Here is a 23,951-nt window from a genome sequence, read left to right as displayed (position 1 = left end):
ATAATGTGTCCACATTTGTTTAGACATATGCTTGCATTCGTGAACCATGATGGATTGAGCCTCCCACAGTCCTACCCCACACCATGTGAAAGGATTTTCAACCCATTCCTTTGGGCCTCAATGTCTCTCTTTACATACATATAACTTTTAATTTACTTGCATTAAACCCAAGGAAAATTTTGATTCCATGTTGAAATGAGATGATTTTGACAATGACTTACATTACTTCAACAAACAATTTGTCCCCAAAAACAAGGTAGATGAAATTTTACAACTGAAATGTGAAATCAATTAATCACCGTGGACAATTATTGATTCTCGGTGGCCTAACCAAACCTGCCACCCAAAGGAAGTAAACACAAGTGAGAAAGCAAAGTCCCAGGTTTCCATTTTCATGTCAGCAAATGCGTGAGTCCATAACTCTTTTAACATTTGTTCCATTTCCTTGAAAGTTTTTGTTTTAAATATTCAGAGATGAAACAAGGCAGAGCTCTCGACACAAGATGGATGGACTTCCCAAAGCTATACGGTCCGGTTCAATCACCCAAAGCAGGGAGTAGAGAACATGAAGAAGAAGGGGAGATGTTTGGGGATATTTTGAGCAGGAGTCGTTCAGTTTCATTTGCTCCCACTCTTGCCTTGAGAGCTGAGAAAGAGAATTCAGCACTTGAGAATGCAGCGAGGAGGGCATTTTCTATGAGGAGATCGACCTCTGTTCCAAGTGGATATTACAAACTATTTGACCATCGCGATCCTTTTGCTGACAATGAAATGCATGTTGCCAGAAAATCCAGGAAAAGGAGGGGCAAGATATTTGAAGCCTGCAGGCGACTAATAGGTCGGGTTTTAGCTTAGTTTAGTTTAATATTTCAGCTGCCGAGTCTCATCTCATCAGCTGGAAGCCTCCCACCTGAGTTGGAATTACCAGTCAAAGCTAGCCTTGTCCCCATTGACAAACCGTAAGCCTAATTGTTCCTCCCTTGTCTTTGTATTCCAGTCATAGCTACGTCTTGAAGGTATTGCAGGCACATTCTCCTCCTGATGAATAAAGCATTAAGAGCCCATCCCTTGCAAGGTTTCTCTTTCTTAATTGCTGAACCTCTCCTCTTTATTTAGAGCTTTACATTTCTTTTTTTTTTCGAAAGAATTTATGAATTCTTGTGGAGCTTTCAGCTTGATTAGTAAAATATAATATGAGGGGTGCTCAAACACAATGAAACGAAAAAATTAATTAAATCTAGCTCCCCACGTGTTTAAAACATATTCAAAGTCGAGATTATTACCCTTTCTTAAAAAAATTAACTTGATAAGATGTACAGTATCCATACTTATAAATTTTTTAAAATCCATTACATGTGAAATTTTAACACTTTACTTCTTTTAAAGCACTTGACAGGACACACAACATACTAAAAGACAATTTTAATTATCCTCGGAATCCTTGTTTTCCATTTTAATTATGCACAAGAATTGAGAAGGAAGAATTGGAAATATACCCTAAAAGTAAGAGGGGTCAACATTCTTGAAAGCATACAACTCCCTCTTGTACCCCAAAAACCCAAAAAGAATTTGCAGGAGAGAGTTGGGAATTTAAACAGGTACTTCCCACTTCAAACAGCCCTTAATTTATCTCTACTACCAACCCACCCACAGCAATTATAAAATGAGACCAAAACACCAAGCTAAAATGTTAGACTTGACATGAATCAACTCTTAACAAGAAAAAAGAAAGAATTTAAATCTAACTCTTTTGAACTATTCGACCAAATGCTCATCTACGATTTACTTGGGCCATATACAGAAAAATTGTTATTCAAATACAAAAGCTTCTCGAGGCTAGAACCTTTTAGATTTAGCTGCCACAGTAGTTGTCGCAAGGACAATAAACAAACAGCTGGCTTTTGGATGGTAGCATATTAACTGTTGCGTACATCTCAGTCTAGTATGGAATCTTGCTAAACATAGCAAAAGGTAATTGGTATAAGGAAAGCGGCATGTTTCTTCCTTTTTTTTTTTTTTGGGTTTGGGGAGGGGTTTTCACAGATAGCATATACACATGGCCCTTCAGGCAATACTTCCCATACCAGTTCTCGACCTCAAGCACAATATATCATACTTACTGCAAAATGGAGACCTTCAGATAATAGCCGTCATCTGTGAATTTTCTGACATCATCTAAAGGCAATCTCTTCATTTAGCATCGCTCAAAAATCCTGTAGAGCTTCTCCAGTGAAGCCACCTGAAAAAGGCAAGGATCACAGATTAGTGTACTTCATTATCAACTAAACTGTGGGAGGAGAAGGTGAAAACAAGTTTCTGAAAAAAAGTTCAGCAGTTCTACTATTAGTATTAATTTTTTGGGTTTGTCCCACCAATATTAATTATTAATTATATTATGCATGTCTTATTATTATATATGCTACCATATACAAAAAAACTAATTCAAACTAGAAGAGTAATACCCTACAAAAGTCAATTGCACAATGGGACGTCTATCATCTCCAAGAGGATGCTCCAACTGTTATAACTTCAGACTTCTAAATTTAAAGTCTCAATTCAAAGTCCCAAGTCTTTGAAAGAAGGGTGGTTTTATAGGATAGGAGGTTATGCCCCATCGTGTAACCAAAGGCCCAATGGGTGTCCGTACGAACGTAATAAAAGAGAAATTATGTTTGGACCAAACATGGTTAGAAATTGAGACTCCATCTTGGAGATCTTGGGTTTAAATCTTAAGATGTGAGAGATGGGATTTATTGGATGAGAGATGGCCACTGCCTACCTTCTGGCCCAAGATCATATGTACTAAAAAAAGAAAAGAAAACAGAAACTAGCTATGGATTAGTATATATAACATGTTGATGGTAGTAGTCATAAGGTTTCAATAAGACTAGCAAACTAAAGGAACTCCTAGAGTAAACTCTGCCTATATTAGCACTTGTGAAGAGTAAAATCTGCCTACCCTGACAAAGGTTCCATTAACAGCCATTGACGTTGGAGGCTTTAGAAAGAGTCTCATGGATGGAAACAACACATGTTGGATTGACCATTCACGCTGGCCCCATGCAGTCTCTGCTTCTGAAAGTAGTTTGTGCTCAAATTCATCCTCTATTTCAATATCATCCCCTGTGAACACCAGAGCAAACAACGCCAATTACTAAAGGAACATAAATACAAATTTCCCAAAGCATTCTCCAGCACAAGGAATAGAACTATGTTACGTACTCAGACAGATGTTAAACATGGGTATGTATTCAACAGGGTTATGTCATATTGCTGGCAATTCTCTACATTAATTTTGAGGATCTAAGCATCATACCACCTAAATTTTAAGTGTCCAAGAAGTGTCAGACACAGGTACGAGGTAATGAGGAAAGGCTATGTAACATAGTGCATATGGGTTGAAAATTGCAAATTGAAGCAAGAAACCTATTACTTCATAAAGAATTAGACCTGACAATTTTATACACGACACGAGAAGACAGGGTTAAACAGGTTTAGGTTTAGTCTTATCACGTTTCATGTCTTAACCGTGTCAGACACAAGTAACACGTTTAAACACGTTATCGTGTTAATTGTGTTGTCGTGTTTAAACGTGTATATGTGACATTTATCAACCCGTTAAGATTAACAATTAGATACTATTTTAGCCTTACTTAAATAATTTTAAACAATTATTACAAAAGGTTTTTTGTATTTCATAAGGATAATAATGTAACAACTATTTTATTATAATTGTTTTATAATTATTGATTTTAAATTTGAACAATAAAATTATATTTAATTGTAAATATTTTAATTTAATCATGTCAAACGTGTTAAATGTGTTAATCGTATTAATCGTGCTATGAAAAAGTTATGTTTAATCACGTTTATTAATCGTGTCGTATTGTATAAAAAATCTTTGACACATTTAATAAATATTTCAGTCATGTTGTGTGATGTTACACAGTTATTAAACATATCCGTATACGTGTTTTCAGATACTGACACAAATAATTATTCGTGCCGTGTTCAGGCTTAGTCTTATTGTGTTGTGTCTTAATCATATCAACACGATTAAGACACAAAAACACCAATTGCCAGGTCTTTAAAGTATGACAGTTGTTTGAGCAAAAGCTAGCAAACATTTCTTTATTTGAGCAAAAGCTAGCAAACATTTCATTACCCCTCCCGTCACCTCTTTTCCCCTAGTAAGTACCTGATAGTTAAGATGAACATAAAACTTTACTCTCCTCAAAATAGTCTTTGAAACAAAAGGCATAAAGAAAACTAGAACACAATTAGATAACAAAGTACTCAGAAAAAAACTATTATATAAATTTATGCAGCACGACTCTTCTTAGATCACAAGAACCTTATATAGCCCCATTGTCAATAGTATCCTCAATTGCTGATAAGATTTAACTAAATAACAAAAATGATAAAGAACAATGTTTCTAGAGGTGAAAATTTAAGTTAAGATTACCCAAGTTGGGTGAAGAGAAGAAAAAGCAATGCCATATATTTTGAATAGAAGTAACACAACTAGCAATAATTTGAAATTAATCTACAATATTTTATGTAATTTGAAATTGTGTTAAAATTATGACAAATTTAAAGCAAACTTTCTAGTAAAACAAGCACAAATCAAATAAATTTCCTTAAAAGTAAGAGTTTCCTAATTAGTGGCCCAAGGACATCTGTTAAGTCTAATATTTTAATGCAATGGTTTGTCTTTAATGTAGTGATTTTCATTTATGATTTACTATTTCTAGACTGCATTAAATTCCAACCGGCAACAACTGCATTTGGTGCATCTTAAAACGGGCCTTAGAGCACTCAGCAGCAGGGAAAAGCTATAACATTGCATTTTATCTTGGCTTGCAGTTCCACTAGTAAAATTGATTTACTTATTACTGCTACAAGTATTGCCATGCTCATGCTTTCTACTAGTCTCACAAAAAAGAAGGCTTATCTTCAAGGGAAACATACACAATGAGATTCAGACATACCAATGTCACAAGAAGACTTTCCTACATCTTGAGGATTCTTCCCATGTTTTCTCTTTCTATAAAATTCCAATCCTTCACCTGATGGATGTGGCAACAGAGGAGGATGCATGGCATAAAAATTCCCAAGAGCAGCTGCAAGTGATTGGAAGCAATTTTTTTCATCTTCCCAATCAACCTACAGTAAATAGGAGAAATCATAATTTGTACAAACAAGTATTTAATTCCATGAAAAGGTTATATGTAAAAAGTTTGACACTTACATGTAAGTAGTATCAGCTATCACCACTGATAAAGCAAGATACATCTTAGTAAAATAGAATGAAGCACTTGTACAACAGTAGAAATTACCTGGTAAATTAATATATATACTTTCTCACTTATTTTTCTAATCCATACCTATGGTGGTTCCTTCAAGTGCTTCAAGCATGACTTGTTACAAACACAATTACAACAATAGCCAAAAAAGAAAAAGAAAATGAAAGAAAAAGGGCCTAGGCAAAGAAAGGGAGGAGGGAGGCTGCCAATGGGAGCGAATTAGATAAGGGAAAGAGAGAGTGAAGTTTAGACAGGAGGAAAAGAAAGGTAAAAGAAAGGAAGGAGGAATAAGAGAGAGAAAAGAAGGGGAGCAAAGTTCTCAATGTCACCGACAATGACGCAGATGATGGTGACAAAGGAGAGAAATGAACCCTAGATTAAAGCAACGGATAGGGGCTTGATGAAGTATCTGAAAAGGTCAAAAAAGGGGGAGGGAAGAGAGGGGAGAAATAAAAAAGAAAACAAGGAAAGGTATGTGAGATCGAACATATATATATACACACACACACAGAGTGAGAGAGAAACAAGAAAAAGAGCAGAAGTAACAAGATCCATTTGCATGCAAAACTCCATGTTGCTAATGTTGTCATAAGAATGACTTTAATGTGAAAACACATGAACTACCACTTCATTGTTCTCACTCTTTGAATTATTGGCAGTCTGTGTGCAGAATGAACACAAAAATTCAATTTCAAGTGAGATCTCACATAAGTTTGTGAGGAAGAGCTAATTTAACTTTTTAAGCACAAAAAGCTCACAGTCTCTAACAACTACCAGATGTCATGGCAATAGAAACAAGAATTACAGTAATTAAACACTGGAACTTACATCATTGCCCAAACATAGTAAGAATTCAGGAACACGATCCATGTCTGGAGTGTACTGGTCAAGTAGTATTGGAAGCCTAGACAGATTCCCATCTGAATCAATAAAAATGCAGAAATACTCCTCTAGCATTTCAGCTTTTTGCTTAAGCAGCTGTGTATTCATCTGCAGAAGATCAGAGGTTTGTATAAGCGCAACCATAATGGGTCACAAGGCACACATGTTGAAAGCTGCAAAAACAAATGTATTATGTACTTGAAAAGCAACTTTATGGCCTTAAATGAAATCAACTAACACATAATGAAAAATAAGAACCAGTCACATCAATCTTCATTTAAATTAAAAAATAAAGGAAAGGAAAAGAAAGAACCAAAAAAAGAAATTATATCTTTATGCATTTTTGTTCCTTTTTCACTCTTACTCTTTTTTCCTTTTGCTATGATCCTTTCTCTTGTTTGCTGATGGAGGGAAAGAAAATGCATTTTGCAATAATTTTCGGATTAGTTTTTTTTTTTTGAAGATTCGAATTAGTTAAAGATGTGAAAATTTGTTTTCTGATTAATTCTATAAACTCAGACAAGCTCAGGTGGCCGAACGACTGACAATTACACAAGCTAGGCCTCAGACTGAACTGGTTCTCCCTTAAAATAGTCCCCCTCACTGGACCTAGCAAAATATGGACAACCAAACCAGGCTTGACACAGTATGAAATTGTCCTGCTTGACAATTTATATGTTATACAACCTTTAAACCACAAGGCAAGTTATACTGTTTACATTAATGAAAAGCATATAATACAACCTGCTATATATAAATATATTACTAGCTATATTTAAGTCAGTTCAATCAAGACAACAGTTATTTCTATCAGTCTCAATCATGCTGGAAAATTCAGACAGAATTTCAATCAATCATGAAAGGAGAAATGAAGTTACTTCTGCAATCTTCATTTTGAGGTCATCATTTTCATTGCATTCTAGGTCCAACTCCTCCTCCTTCAGCGCCAACATAAGTAACTCTTGCAGGGGTGCTGATTCGCTTAGTTGGATAGCATTAAAATGAGCAAATCGACGAAGAACTTGCTGATACATAAGTTCTTTGCTGCAAATGCAGACAAAAAGGAAATTTCAAAAAACAATACAAAATAAAATATCTGCTTTCCAGGAGAACTCAGCAAAAGGACGCAAGGTGTGAATCCAACTCAAGCATACAAGGCTTCGAAGTTCATTATCTCCTATATTTATAATCAATTCTTCTTATTAATGCATAAAATACATTGTTAGTCCAACTTTGACAAACTTTCAATCAGAAAAAATCAACCTTGTAAAGGCATTAGTCTTTGCTATCAATATGAACAAAAATGATCACATGGTGCCACATATTAGTCATGCCATAACAAGACCAAAAAAGATAAAAAGTAACAACTATTTGCAGGCAGTTATCTTCATTTATTATTAAAAAGGAAAGCGCATAAAATGTTAGTGACAGCATCTAAAAAGAAAAACAGCCTAGGAACTTGGTACATACATGATAAATTGTGTTTGTTTATATATGTAAGGCTACATGGTTAATGCAGGGACTTCATGTGGCACAGGCAAATAGACTGAAAAAAGTAACTTTATACATGCAGCTCTTCTATGAGAGTGTGATGATTTGCCCAAATTAATGCTGACTTATATGTCTAAAAGGCTACATCTAGATCTTACCTTTATTTAATTTATTGATCTTTTTACCCTGCTTAACATTGTTCTCTTTTGCAACTTAAGAGAAAAGGAAAAAGTTTTGACTGATCAATCTATTTAATTTATTGTGGTAGAACCTGCAGGGGATGCCATGAAGAGGTGAATTTTCAAGTAGGTTTGACCAGATGAGAGCCTTCTATCTTCCCTCCCCCACCCTGGCCCCGAAAAATAGTAATATTATATATGCAAAGTTTCATTATGCCTGTCATGCATAATTGTAAGTTGCCTTGTAATAATTGTTTACTATTTTCACCATTCTATTTCTCTTTTTCCTATACTATGGCATCAACCATAATTTCAAATTTTTTTCTTCACTGATACGGTTAAACAGCAGGTTTCAATAGTATGATGGTCTACCGTAAAATAGTTACCTCATGAGATTTTGTTCAACTTGAATTTGTACTACAAATGGTACAACTAAATGACTTGGTGCTACAAGCATTTCCTTGATGTTATAACTCAAGATTTGCACAAGCAAAATGATTTCTTGTGGATGCTGACGACACTTTGAGCCAAAAACTAGTCAAGTCTCTTTCTAAAAATTTAATGGAATTTCTGGTGTCTGCCTTTATCTTGTTTGTTTTACAATACCTTCTGTCTGTCCTGTTAGATGATTATACATTTGAAAGATTATGCCCATTCTGATTTTATTTGAGATTGTTGGTTATAATGTTCTATTTACACGTGCATCTTCATTTCCTTCAATCTTTGTATCCAAAACGTGCTCCTTTTAACAAGTTATGCAAGATGTGTAAGCACGCATATGTACAGTTTAGATTTGTAATCTTCATTTCAAACCATTGCAAGCTCTCAAGAAAAAGGTTTACTACCATTTCCTACCCAATACTCCACAAAATCCATATAGTTTCACATTTTAGCAATCTTGTTTCAAAGATAGGGATTCAATCATCATTAATACCCTTCTCAACCCATTTTCATAATCCTGAATACGAAAATTTCAACTGTGAATTAGTCTTTGCATTTTATTTTTAAATCCCATGTGTGTTCGTGCAGCTATCATTTTGCTGATTTTCATTTAAGTAGTGCTCTGCAACACGATTGTTCATGTTGCAAGAAAAATTTTTGATGTAGATCTTAATTGTTACTATGTCATTAAGTCTTAAGTTTTCCCTTTGTCGTGATTTAGAATGTCTTATGAGCTATAGCAATGTTGGGTTTGAAAGTGTCTCTTCAAAAAAGTCTAGACCTCCTTGCTTTCTACCCACTGTACTGCATTTTAAGTAATAAATTTAAGGGTAAACACCACATAAACCCCTTGTGATATGACTTTTCTCACATAACACCCTGAGGTTCTTTTTTTTTATTTCCCAAATAAAACCTTGTGTTTTACTACTGTTACTATAGGGGCAACTATGTTAAATTTTCACTAAAAAGACAATAAGACCCTTATAATTTTCCTAGAAAGACAATAAGACCCTTATATTTAGAAGCCTTATTTTTTACATTTGAGCCCTAAATTCCCAATTTTAATATTTTATGATTTATGAAGTAGACATAAAAACAAAATACAATCTATAATGTCAATACGGAACAACATCAAACTTATTAATTTAAAATATAAAATACAACACTCAAAGCACAAGTACATAGATAACATTTGCAACAAAATACACTTGACAAAAAGGACAATTCATGAAAATTGCAAAAAACTGCAAACCTCATTTTCTTCACATCACTTCTGCGCACTAAGAGATTTTACTCACCTTAGAGCAAATCCATATCCCTATTTTCTTTTTTCTTTATATACAAAAACTTGTATCCCTATTCAACTTTAAAGAAGTGTGCTTGATTTTACTAGACTATAAAATGTTAGTGATATTTTAAAAAGGCTCTTTCAATCTGCCACTTTCTGCTCAATCAAATGGCATCTAATCATGCAAAGGTACATAAACACATACTACTTTATGTTTGTGATAAACCACTTGAAAAGTTATGGCTTCTCTCTTTGAAGAAGAATTTGGGAATTGAGGGCTCAAATGTAAAAAATAAGGCTTTTAACTATAAGGGCCTTATTGTATTTCTAGTGAAAATTATAATGATCTTATTATCTTTTTAGTGAAAATTTAATATTGTTACCCCACTGTGGGATTAGTAGTAAAACACAAGGTTTTATTTGGGAAAAAAAGAACCTCAAGGTGTTACGTGAAAAAATATCATACCCTAAGGGGTCTATGTAGGGTTTACCCTAAATTTAAATCTTAATGGGAAGAAAGAATGACAATGATAAAGTTGTGTTCACATGGTGTGCAAAAGTTAGCTTCAGTGATATCATTTTTACTTTTAAATTTAACCTTCTTGGTGTTGGGTTCTTTTCATGATTTTTTGTTTTAAACTCAATTTGGTTGCCATAATGTCTGGGAATCTGATGAGTTAATGTTTAGTCCCAAAAAAAAAGGCAAAATTTTACTTTGCTGTCCCATAGAGGTGCATATACTTGTCATAAGCACATAAGCATGTGGGATTTCAGGAATGTGTGGAAAAATTACCTTAAGTTCACCACATTAGCAAGATATAGATGAGTATTATGCTGAAGCAATGCAAAAACATCATCTGCCATTCCAACATAAGTGCATTGTCTCACAATGTCCAGCAGGCCTACATAATAAATTTTAGTAAGAATTATCGGATAAGTGCACCCAACTAAATTTTCTAGCACAATAAATTGTCACACAATTACCAGAGTGACATTTGCTATCAATATCATTGATAAGCTCCTGAATGCTAGTAAGATCTGCAGTTTCCCTCAGGTTCCTTCTTTGTCTAACTGACGACCTGCATATGAAGATTAAATATAGATGGATAGATAGATCAAAGTAGACTTATTTTATGTTTAAAAATACAGGCATCAGATACTCAAAACGCTTTAGCATTCTTGCACATTAATTTTTTAGAAAACCAAAATAAAGGAAGGGGGAGGAAAGGAAAAAAAAAGGAATTCAGAACATCTTTCTTTTGCAGCAAAGTCCATATGAGCACCTATTAAAATTTCCTAGGGAAGTGTAGAAACCAAAAGCATTTCTGAAAAAGTAGGGATTCTCCAGAGTAACTCAACATAATAGGAAATGGACTGTAAAAGAGAGGCTAGGTACAAGAAGGTAAGAACAAGCCCTGCCATCTCTTCCAGATAAGTCTAAACAGTACAGCAATTAAAAAAGAAAGAGCAGTTTACTCTTTTATAAGCATGGACTATCTATGCGTCCTACCTCACTGCTGTCAAGCTTGAATTCATTTCAAGGTGGTTCTGGGGTTTCTTATACAAGTAGGCATGCAACCTTCCAGCTGGATCTGATGAATCTGTTCTTACCATTTTGTGCACTGGAACTTTCTGTGATTTTGATCCTGAGAGTTCGAAAATGCACACAGACTATGAACAAATATAATTGAATGAACGTGTTCAGATTCAGAGTAGGAAATCCAAGAGCATGTAAGAGTCACGAGGAGAATGTTTTCTGTAGCATTACCAGAGGGTGAGGGATTAAGGTGTGACTCATTGTTTGTAATTGAGGGAACAGATGGAGAGGATTCCACTGTCTGTCATACGCAATAGACACCAGATGACAAGAAGAAAGTGCACAAGTGAGACTGCAATATCCATTTAAAAATGCTGAGAACTGAAAAATTAGTTGGAACATAAGATAAAAATTCAACAGTTTTCTTGCACTCTAGACAGCAAATTGCTAAAAATGAGCCAGCAAAAGATTCTTTGAGCATTTTGTAGACAGTGAATTGCTAGGAAAGGAGTCAGAAGATGGTTCTACAACTATTAGAAACTTTCTCCCCATGTTCTGAGAGCATTTTCTTCTGGAGTCCTAGTTTACACAGGAAACTGAATAAAGAGTTTAGCTCGACTTGCAGAAGTGCTTTAATTAACCAATCAACTTTTTCATTTGGGAGAGCACCTGTATCATAACTACATAGTTGTTTCTATTATCAAACAAAGCCATGTTAAAGTTAACTTAATATTAGTGCAAAAGGACAAGCACACAGCCTATGCTCAAAGATGTGTCTTGAGTTACTTACTACTGTTGGACCTTTAGTTATTTATCTACCTGCCTCTATTCTCAAACTGTCACTGTTACTGTTATATTCATGTTCTTGATAAATCTTTAATTTCCTCCAGTTTATACTGAATTTGTTGGAGTACCTAGGCACGCATGGCACCCTAGACCTTCTCATTTTCTTTCTGTTTTCTTTTCCCTTTCCCCCTATAGACAAATAAGCATTAGAAACTATCGTTCCTTCATGTAGCATCTCATGCAAGACCATAGTGTTTAGTGATCAAGATTTTCAACAATAGTAACCCAGATAAAATAAGGTTGCAATAATGGATCACGATACGAGCTTTTTCATAAAAACAAATGGATTGCAATAAGAGAACAGAACATCAATTAAAAAAAAGAATTTAACAGAAATATAAGTTGGTCATTCCATTGCCATAAAGAAAATCAAGACTTTACCCATGTGTGGACAAGAACAACAACCTTGTAAGAAACCAAACTATAAATGTGCAAAATTTAATGACCATGGATTTAGAGATTAAATGAGTAAAGTGGGTTATAAAAACAAATAACACTCCCACCTTACCCCCTAGAGAGAGAGAAATGCTTTGCTGAGGTTAGCTCAAAAGTCTATCAGAAAAATCTTTACACTTCTCCAAGAGAAAAAAAAAGGGATAAAAAAAGATGGAAGACAAAAATACATATTAAAACTTCTAAAAGTAGACCCAAAATATCAAATAATGCAACAGCCAATCAGCCAGATCCTACTCATCATCTTCAACAAGTTAAACTAGATGATGCAATAACATGTTATTACTGCACAAAGGCATGAACAAATTGACAAGCTTTCACCTTGATCATAGAAATGACTTACAACGTTATCAAACTTTCAGAGTTCATGACAGTTTAAGAAAAAGTGACACTGCGATTTCCTATTCGTCATTATGCTTTTAGAGGCAGTTACACTTTTAAAGACAGGAACACATTCTAAGATCTCTTAGTTGGAAAGCAACAGGTACTACTTCTAATTATAGAAGGGACAACATGTACCTGTTCTTGAAATGTCCTTGACTCATTTGAGTTTCTTAACATTGATTCAACCACAGACTGTATCTTCTCAATAATAACTTCCTGATTTAGAAGGCTTACCTGCACATCAATGTGTGTAAGAAAAAAAATAGGTGAGACTTGAAAAGAGAGAGAAGCCAGAGAAGGAGGAGCACAGGAACCAAACATTTTACAAGAGCTGATTCAACAACAAGCAACTCTCGTAACGCAAAGACTTAAACATGAACAAAGGTTACTTGCTGTCATAGAATAGGAAATCTGTAAATATTCCTTTATTAATTAATGTAATTATAGGAATTATAATTAATGTACTTATAAGAATTAAGAATCACCATAGTCATAGGGATTTTATTTTCCTTATTTCCTTTATTCTTTTCCTACTTTAGAGATGTTTAGACTGTATACATAGATGATGTATAATGAATGAAATATCCTGAGTTTTCTCTTCCAAAATAACATGGTATCAGAGCCTGCGTAGAGAGAGAACATTCTCAATTCTGGTAGATCTGTTTCCTTTGAAACAGAGTGCTTAGTTTTTGGAGATTTTCACTCAGGTCTTCTCTTCTAGTCTTATAAAATCACGCCGAAAGGTTTCCACAAGATAGTTTGGTACTCTTGTTGGGTTTTGTTACTGGGTTTTCAAGATGGTAGAGTTTGTGCCAGAAAAAAAAAATCAATGGTAGTGGCTGATGTGATTCCTGTGATGACAAAGGTCACAGAGCATAAGTTTAATAGTTCCAATTATTTGGAATGGAGCAAGACAATTCGGGCCCATTTAAGAAGCATCGATAAAGATAATCATATTACTAATGATCCTCCTACTAATAATACAAAGCAAACGTGAATGAAGGAAGACGCACAACTGTTCCTATAGAATTGAAATTCCATTAATAATGAGATTATTAGCTTGATTAATCATTGTGAGTTTGTCAAAGAGTTGATGGATTATTTAGATTTTTTATATTCCAATAAAGGAAATATCCCTCGTATTTATGAGGTATGTAAAGCATTTTATTGTGCAGTAAAACAAGATCGGTCTCTCACAGCCTATTTTATGGATTTTAAAAGAATTTATGAGCTTAATGTTCTGTTGTCTTTTAGTCCTGATGTGAAATTTCAGCAAGCTCAACAGGAACAAATGGCGGTTATGAATTTTCTGGTGAGTCATCCTTCAGAGCTTGAGACTGTCAAATTTTAGATTCTTTCTGGTTCCAAGATCTCCTCCTTGCATGACACCTATACGAGGGTACTTTGTACAAAAAGCTCGAGCTCTACGTTCGCTCAAACTAAAAACAATTCTCTTGTAAGTCGTTAGAATAATAGGAGTGGTAACAGAGGAAAGGGAACGGGCAATTGTAACCAAGATGTTGATAGTCGTACTCAGGAGTCAAGAGGAATTGTGTGCTATTATTGTCATGACCCGAGCCATACAAGCTTTTTTTTAGGAAACTCTGAAATAAATCTCAACGAGGTCAATCAACAAATGTTGTAGCTCCTAATATTTTATCTTCTACAAAGTCTATTCTAGTTTCTACAAATGAATTTGCCCAATTCTCTTAGTACCAAGAATCATTAAAATCCACTACTTATCCTATCATTGCTATAGCTGAGTCAGGAAATTCCACTACATTTCTTATATCCTCATCATCCAAATGGGTTATTGATTCTAGTGCCTCAGATCACATGACAGATAATTCGAATCTATTTTGCACTTTCCAATCACATACAACCTCCTCTATGTTACTTGACCAGATGGATCAGCCTTTTGTGTTCTTGGTTCTGAAATTGTTAATCCAACTCCATCAATTTCACTGTCTCATGTCTTGAGTCTACCTAAGTTTTCATTTAATCTAATCTCTGTTAGTAAACTGACTCGTGCCTTGAATTCTTGTATCTCATTCTTTCCCAATCTTTGTTTATTTCAAGATCTTACGATAAAGCGGATTATTGGTAGAGGTCATGAGTCTGGAGGTCTCTCCTACCTTTTCACACAAGTGCCAAGATCCTTTGCTTGTTCATGTGTATTAACTCCCTTTGAGGTGCATTGTCAATTGGGACATCCTTCTCTATCTTCCTTGAAAAAATTATGTCCTCAATTTCAAATGTGTCATCATTGGATTGTGAGTCATGTCAGTTTGCCAAACATCGTCTCCCGTCAATTTCCAAAGTCAATAAACAAGCTGTGTCCAATTTTGAGTTAGTCCATTTTGATGTTTGGAGTCCTTGTCCTATCATGTCTAAGTCTAGTTTTAAATACTTTGTTACTTTTGTTGATGACTATACTCGTGTCACTTGGCTATACTTAATGAAAAAAACGTTTTGAGTTCTTCTCCATTTTTGGTGCCTTTTGTGATGCAATAAAAACACAATTTAATGTTTTTGTGCGCACATTGTGAAGTGATAATGCCAAAAAATATTTTTTCGATAAATTTCAATCCTATATGATTCAAAATGGAAATCTCCGTCAATCTTCTTGTATTGATACACTTCTCAAAATAGAGTTGCCGAAAGGAAAAATAGACATCTCCTTGAGGTAACCCAAGCACTGCTTTTTCAGATAAAAGTTCCTAAACAGTTTTGGGCTGATGCCGTCTTCACAACTTGTTTTCTGATTAATCGGATGCCCTCCTCTATCCTTGATGGTGATATTCCCTATATTGTCGTCTTTCCTTCCAAGTCCTTGTTTCCTATTTAACCCAAGATATTTGGTAGTACGTGTTTTGTTTGTGATGTTCATCCCCAAATCACCAAAATAAATCCAAAATCTGTCAAGTGTGTTTTACTTGAGTATTCTGGTCTTCAGAATGTTACAAATGTTATTCTCCTACTCTTAACCACTATCTTGTCTTTGCAGATGTCACTTTTCTTGCAAATACTTCATTTTTTTCCTCATCTTCTAGTTATGATAGTCAAGGGAGGAATATGATCTACTAGTTTATACTGTAACCCATTCTGTCAGTACCCCAGATATTCTTGCGCCTACTCGACCACCTATTTCTATGTCTGCTCCAGACGATCAGAGACTCAAACCAAATACCCTTTACCAGTTCCTTCACTGTCAGATCTAGTCTCCAGTGATCATGATCCTAGTCTTCATCTCCCTATTGCTTTTCGGAAAGGCAAATGTCAGTGTACTTATCCTATTTCATCCTTTGTTTCTACTGATCACTTGTCTCCTCCTTCTAGTTCGTTTGTTGCATCCTAAGATTCTGTTTCAATTCCTAAAACTGTTCATGAAGCCTTGTCTCATCTTGGCTAGCGTGCTGCTATGGTAGAGGAAATGATGGCCTTAGATGGTAACGGTACTTGGGACTTGGTAAATTTGCCCGCCAAGAAGAAAGCTTTTAGGTGCATATGGGTATTTGTTGCAAAGGTAAATCTTCATGGATCAATGGCTCACCTTAAAGCCCGCCTTGTTGCTAAAGGGTACGCCCAGACTTATGGTGTTGATTATTTTGATGCTTTCTCTCCAATAGCTAAACTTACCTCTGTTCGTTTAATCATCTCTATGGCGGCTACCTATGATTGGCCTTTACATCAATTAGATATCAAGAATGCTTTTCTACATAGTGACCTCCAGGAAGAAGTGTATATGACGCAACCACCTGGGTTTGTTGCTCAAAGGGAGTATGGGAAAATTTGTCATCTTCGAAAATCCTTGTATGGCCTAAAACAAAACCCTCGTGCTTGGTTTGGCAGATTTAATGAGGCAGTTCAGGAGTTTGGGATGAAGAAGAGTAAGTGTAATCACTCAATGTTTTATAAACACTCTGACGCTAGCATAATTTTACTAGTTGTGTATGTTGATGATATTGTCTTTACTGAGAGTGACACTGCAGGTATTTCATCTCTCAATTCCTTTCTTCATACCCATTTTTAGACAAAAGATTTGGGGTTGTTTAAGTATTTCTTGGGTGTTAAGGTGACAAGGAGTAAGAAAGGTATATTCTTGTCTTAAAAAAAATATGTTCTTGACTTGTGGATAAAGGCAAGAAAATTAGGTGCTAAGCCATGTAGTGCACCAATGACTCCTAATTTGCAGCTTAAAAAAGAAGATGGTCAATTGTTTGAAGACCCTAAAACGTATAGAAGGCTGATTGAAAAATTGAATTATCTTACAGTGACTCGTTCTGATATTGCATACTCTGTTTGTGTTGTAAGTCAGTTTATGTTTGTTCCAACAATTAACCATTGAGCAGCTTTGGAACAAATCCTATGTTATTTGAAGAGACCTCCAAGATCTGGTCTATTTTGTGGAAATCATGGGCACACTAATATTGAATGTTTTTCAGATGAAGAATAGGCATGTTCCAAGATTGATAGGAGATCCACAACGGGATAATGTTTTTATTGGAGGGAATCTGGTCTCATGGAAAAGTAAGAAGCTAAATGTAGTATCTCAGTCTAGTGTAGAATCAGAATACAAAGCTATGGCACAAACTGTGTGGTAGTATGGATGTATCAGCTATTAAGTGAAGTTGGTCTTAAGTCTTCTTTGTCGGCAAAGTTATGGTGTGATAATCAAGCTACTCTACATATTGCCTCCAATCCCGTGTATCATGAACGAATTAAGCATATTGAAATTGATTGTCATTTTGTTCGTAAAAAGATTTAGCAAAAGTTCATCTCTACAAGATATGTTAAAACAAAAGACCAATTAGAAGATATCTTCACAAAAGCGTTGAATGGAGCTCAAGTTGAATATAATCATAGCACGCTAGGCATGATTAACATCTATGCTCCAGCTAGAGGGGGAGTGTTATAGAATAAGAAATCTGTAAATACTCCTTTTTAATTAACGTAATTATAGAAATTATAATTAACGTAATTATAAAAATTAAGAATCACCATAGTTTTAAGGATTTTATTTTCTTTATTTCCTTTATTCTTTTTCTATTTTAGAGATGTTTAGGCTGTATATATAGATGATGTATTATGAATGAAATATGATGAGTTTTCTCTTCCAAAATAACACTTGCATACTCATGTATCAAGCATTTGTTTCGACAAGGGCTTGTTCTTTAGTTTCTGTTCTTTGGGTCTCGTTTTGTACAACTTTAGCAGATCTAGTTTTCCACTATTTCTTGGAAGTGACATTCTTGTGGTTTTGGAGAGTCAAACATGGAACACATGCTATTATTCTAGTGTTCCATTTTCTTCTTTAAAGACATTCCTTATGCTAATCAAAACAGATCCAGGCATTTGATTGACGCCGTCATTTCCACAAATACACAACACACCTGTCATGAGTTGATTTCCTTTTTCTCCACCTCTGTAGAATACACCATTGAAGACCTTAAAGTCATTACTATTGTTATGTAATTACAACTTTAAAAATTTGGGATTTTTCTATTACAAAATTTCCAGTATTCTATTGTTCAGGGCCAAAACAGTAATTCCAAAAAAGTAAGTACTCTAGGAGTAATGATCTATATCACTTTGAGATAATTGTAGGAGCTTCCAGGAATCCAAATTTATTTTCTTAGGGTCCAACTTTTCCAATTAGGAATTCTAGTCCTAGGACTACTCTAAGAGTCGAAATACCTATGTGGCTTCATATTTGCAAGGGATTGATAGCTAGAATTTAGATGTGATACTTTCCCCCTTTCTTTTTTCTTGCTACTATATTATCAGGCTGTTCAAGCACAGGAAAATCTTCCTTTAAACAAGTTTCTTCTTTTTCTTGCAACCTAAACTGCATTCCCTTTCATTTATGTATCAATTGTAATTCTTGCCCAATACATTCATGTCAATTGCCACAACCAGTTTCCTGAACTCACCAATCAAACCCTAATCTTCTTGCTGCTAGAATTTGCAGCAAGACATTCCTTCTATATTTTCTTTTATGAGATTAAATCTCAATTGAATAAAACCCTAATTGATTCCAAAATGCTAAACCAGACCCTTACCTAAGTTATGAACCCAAGAATCCCTAGTTTTCCTAGCTATAGCCCGCTATAAACCCTAATGGGCAAACCAGCATTGTCAAAGCGTGCACCTAGGCGCTAGGGCTCAAGGCCAATCAGGTAAAATGGCTTGCACCTCCAGACAAGGTGCCTTTGATCTGGCACAAGCCTTTTTTTCAAGGCAAAAGGCACACAAAAAGTGCATCTAACTTTAGTTTCCCTTCGGTCTCTTTAGTTTCTAATTTTAATTGTTAGATATTCTTTTAATAGTAAAAAAAAAGGACAATTTCAGCTTCATTTACAGTAACAAAAACTAATAAAATGATATAGTTGATGAACAAAAGTTTTCTTGAAGATGGAAGTAAAGGAAACTTGGACCTTTCTTTGGTTAAATTAATTATGATCATTCTTGATCTTTGAAAGACATTAGGCAAGCTAAAGGAGTAAACTCTTTAATGTATACAAACTAAATAAATATTTTAAGCTTATTAGATATAATACATAGAATTTTCCTAGTCTTGTATATATTAACTATCTTTTAGAAATTATCATCTTCACTCAGACAAGCACTTTTTTTGCACCTTATGTAAGAGTCCTAGCCTAGAGTTCACCTTAAGCTTTTGACAATACTAGGGCAGATATCCCCAAATCTTCCATAGATCACCTTTATAAATATGTTTCTGCATCTCCACATTAAATAGTGGTGGATTAGAACACAAAACCCCTAATCTATACGAGAGACTGAAAAGTTGAATGTAGGCTAGGAATACAAGGAGAAATGTTTTTCTCCCCAAAATAATAAGTACTTCTAGGTTTCCTTTAATAATTGGCTCACAGTAAAGTTGTGTTAGCTACTAGGTGACAACATAAGAAATCAAGCAATAAAAAGGAAGGAAAAATAAACAAAGAAAGCTATTATTGCTTTAATAAGTTTTTGACAAAACTTTAATCCCTTTTCTTTTATCTAAGGTTAGGTTAATTGTGGATGCCATCGTGACAAATGCATGATGAAACTGAACATCAGCTTTTGGCTATACCATTAAGAGATTCATCAATGATTTCTTCCCCAGTACCACCTTATTCATAACTCTTCACCTCTAAGTGCTACAAGTATAATTATCACATGAAAGAGCAGAAAGGAATCCTTGATATGTATACCTCTCTCTTTGTTGGGTGCACGTTCACATCAACATGCTCGGGTGGCAATATAATTGACATATATATGAACGGTTTTGATGCTTTTGGTAAGGTTGCAGAATAAACAATTTCCAGAGCTCTCTTTAAAGCAGTGCATTCAACCAATCTATCTGAAGTAATTGACAAAGAAAAATGAAAAGAACGTGAGATAAGAGATACTAATAATAAAGTACAAAAGCAACAGCATTAGCAAAAGAGAGGATAATAGAAAGAAGTTTAAATATAGGTAATTTTCTGGGCCAATTAAATATGGGTAATGACCTTTTAAAATTGTTGGCCTACAGCTAGAATAACAGTTTCAGCATAAAGGACGAGACTAGGATGAATTCCCAAACCATATGATGTAATGAGTACCCAAAAAGTAAAGGAAAACCAAAAATAAGTATTTCTACAAAAAAACACAGAGAGGGTTCGAGCAGGTTGAGTGAGAGAATGGGAACACAAAAACCCTAATTTCTAACCCTAACCTGACATAAGTCCTAAGTAGGCAGACTCTCCAAATTCATACTACATCATGCATCTTAACCCAAACAAAAAGTCAAAATTTCAGGCATGCCAAATGGAGCTCAATTCTATAAACCTACAATTTTGTTCTCAAACATCAACCTGGTTTGCATGACCAGGTTACACAATCCTTTATCTATTGAGAGGGTTGAATTTGAGGTATTGAAAGAAATGCATGCTGATGATCCAGATTTTGGCCTTATATTACAAGTATGAATGATCAGAAATTAGAACAGCTAGAAATTTTTACATAAAAATGGGTACTTGTTTTGTGGCATTCCTAATTGCTCTATGGAAAGAACAGCTAATTCAAAGGGATTAATTGGAAAAACAATAAAAGTTAGATCTAAAATTTGTGAAAGTTATGTTCAATTTAACTTGTCAGAGCCAAGTACCTCTCAACCAGGAGTTAATGCAGCAGGAAAATAGCCAGCTTTTTAAGTTTCCAGCATAGGGAAAAGAGGAATTTGGCCAGCTAGGAGATTAAGTTGTTTGGTGCCTTCAAATCAGCTGTTAGCTTGTTCATTTCCAATGGGTGATTTTACTTTCTTTCATTTTCTTATGGGTATTTTATCTAGTGAATCTTGAGCTTCATATAAATGAATTGTTCTGTACATATGGAGGCAGTTTTAGTGTTTCTGAAAAAGTTATCCTTGAGAGCCATCCAAGGTTTCAGTCATTATTTAGCACTGCTACTTGGTTCTGCAGTTGGTTTTGTAAACATCTCATGTATTAGCCACCAACTTTGTTTCATTGTATGCTGCTTCTTTTTCACTTTCAGATAGTCGAGCAGAAGGGAATCAAAATAGAAGTAAGACACCTAGTCGTGTAATAGTTTCAATACAGAAGAGTCAAAACATACCATTGATAAAAAGCACCATTGTTGTTTTCTTTACAACATAATTTGAGTTGGAGATGAAGCCATCCATCTCAAAGACTGAACTAGAGGGATCATTATCTGAAGCTTCAATTTTTATCAGATTCCGAGCAACCGAGAGACCATACACAGATCTGATAGCATCAAGCCTTGATGATGTCGCAACCGAGTGAACATCTGCTCTAGCAGCTCCATGCTGATAACATAACAAGTTAAGAAACAGCGCTACACAAGTCATATTATATATATATACCACTCATGTAAAAAAATATAGCTAACAACTATACAGATAAGTTTTACTGATAAGAGGCCCACCTTTCTACATGAAAAGCTCACATCAATATGATGAATGGCAAACCGGCTTAGCAAGTCCACAATTTTCGTATAATCATCTGCAGAATTTTGTAGTGTCTTCCTCCTAGCAATCATGTTATAGAACAGGTTCTCAACCTGAAATACACAACCAAAAATGAAAGAAATCAAACAATATGAAGGAGCTAACTGCATAGGGTTAAAGTGAACAAAGTAGCTCTTGAGCCATTCACAAGTACTTGAAGCTGGACCTAATATCAGCTCGCTTACCAAAACAAACAAGCTTGAGCTTGAAAATTGAGCTCATCCGAGTTTGAGCAGAAAGGTGCTTGGCTTGTTTATATTTTACAAAGCAAGCTTGGAAGTAGCTTGTCAACGAAGGGCACAAGTCGCCGGTGAAGAAAGCTTGCTTATCAAGTCATGAGCAGGTCTCAAGCACAAACAAACTTTGTCTTTTTGTTTTGTTGGGCACGGAGCAAACCTTGTTTAGAAGTTTGTTTCATCTTTCCCCAGGAGTAGTTTTGATTACCTTAATGTTTTTTGTTCATGATGTTTAATTATACATATATTGTTTGAAAGAGGCTGAAAATTATGGTTCAAAAATTTTTTATATGTAATTTATTTTAAAATGAGTTTGAGTGTTAAACCAACTTTTTACAAGCTCAGGCTAGAGCTCCTTTCCAATTGTGTAAGGGCTCAAGGCTAAGTTACATAATTGATTCAATTTCAAGGTGAATAAACATGCCAGAAGCACGTAATTAGATCACATACACTTCCCAACAAGCGCATAAGTTACATAATTGCCGCCACTTAAGCTTACCATGGCTCATGTATTCCCCTAATTGCATTGCCCAAGAGCCATACACTTAAATTATTAATAAATTTTTTCTGTACAAAAACAGAAACCAAATCGGAGAGAAATTTAATCTTATCTTAAACAAAAGAAAACCAATGATTAATAGTTTCCTCAGTTCCATACAAAACATACTTACATGAAATTGACAATAAGTCAAAAGAAAGGAAAACAAAAGTGTAGTTGATACCATTATTTGGGTTCCTTTGACAGCAGCACATGCCTTGGGTTCATGCTCCATCAGGCCATCTCTATATGACACCCTGCCCAAAAAAAAAAAAAAAAAAAAACAGCGAAAGAATGGGGTAAGGGGGGAATTGTTAAATGAAGAATAAGAAGGATTTCAACATTTTGTGGAAGAGGTGAGATCCAAGAACCTGTAGCCATGCAATTGGCCCTTGGTAATGGTGGTGACGGTCACGTGACCCACATATGTCATGCTCGCTAACGCCTCCCCCCTAAACCCCATCGACTTTATTGACTGCAAATCCTCGTATTTCGACAACTTCGACGTCGTATGCCTCTCACACAATATGGGCAAGTCTTCATGCTATGAACAGCATTGAAATTCAATTAATAACAAATTTTTAGCTACTCTTTTTCTTCCCATTTTAAAGAAATGAAAATTAGCATTCAAAAAGAAAAAAAAAGGGAAGTTCAATACTCGAATGCCATGGCCATCGTCGGAGACTTGAATGAGTTTAAGGCCACCGTCCTTGACGACGACGCTTATGGAAGTGGAGGAGGCGTCTAAACTATTCTCTACCAGCTCTTTGACGGCGGAGACAGGGCGTTGGATTACCTCTCCGGCTGCAATTCGGTTGACGACCGACTCGTCCAGACGGTGGATTTTCGGTAGCTCCTTAGCTTCGCCTGGTGCCTCTATATCCATAGCTGATGCCGAAGTTTGATACGGGTTCTAAGTACTAAACAACAGTACAGAACTCGCGCCAAAAAGACACAGTATGATAATCGAACTTTACTCTGTAAAGCCTGCTCTGTTTTTTTTTTTTTTTTGGGTACAAGTAGTTAAAAAAAAAAGGATACAGTTTAATTCGACCCCATTGAAGTGCTTATAATTAAATTTAGGTAAAATTCGGATAATAAAATTATTATTCGAGATTAGACAATAGTTTTAGATATTCATTCCTCAAATTTAATTATAAATAAATTTTTTATATTAAAATTTAATTTTATACATATTATTTTTTATTTATAAATTTTTTATAATTCTTATTAAAATTCATTAATTGTTATAAATATGATTTTAAATTTTAATTCATTAATTTATAAAAAATCTTACATCGATAAAAAATAAAATAAATTATGATATCATTTGTCT

The 23,951-nt window shown here is 34.9% G+C and overlaps 1 protein-coding gene across 2 annotated transcripts; it reads right to left on the bottom strand.

Moving 5' to 3' along the window:
• On the bottom strand, positions 1,471–23,647 carry LOC18593050 (DNA mismatch repair protein MLH1). Of its 2 annotated transcripts, XM_007020076.2 has the most exons (16): positions 23,274–23,647; positions 22,987–23,159; positions 22,800–22,872; positions 21,760–21,894; positions 21,430–21,640; positions 20,025–20,173; positions 12,943–13,041; positions 11,356–11,425; positions 11,098–11,233; positions 10,572–10,666; positions 10,381–10,489; positions 7,067–7,232; positions 6,135–6,296; positions 4,992–5,166; positions 2,960–3,123; positions 1,471–2,239 (listed from the first exon to the last, which is right to left on the bottom strand). In XM_007020076.2, the coding sequence occupies exons 1-16, from the start codon at positions 23,499–23,501 to the stop codon at positions 2,195–2,197; spliced, it is 2,190 nt and encodes a 729-aa protein (XP_007020138.2). In that variant the 5' UTR covers positions 23,502–23,647; the 3' UTR covers positions 1,471–2,194. The 2 variants fall into 2 exon arrangements, with proteins under 2 accessions (XP_007020138.2, XP_017981755.1); XM_018126266.1 differs by lacking the exons at positions 1,471–2,239; positions 2,960–3,123 and adding an exon at positions 5,252–5,276 and having other exon boundaries at positions 5,075–5,166.

The sequence above is a fragment of the Theobroma cacao genome, chromosome 8 (genome assembly GCF_000208745.1).
Source record: "Theobroma cacao cultivar B97-61/B2 chromosome 8, Criollo_cocoa_genome_V2, whole genome shotgun sequence".
NCBI classification, from domain to species: Eukaryota; Viridiplantae; Streptophyta; class Magnoliopsida; order Malvales; family Malvaceae; genus Theobroma; species Theobroma cacao.
The sequence above is the reverse complement of the archived record's forward strand: the minus strand, read 5'-3'. Positions and strand labels throughout refer to the sequence as shown.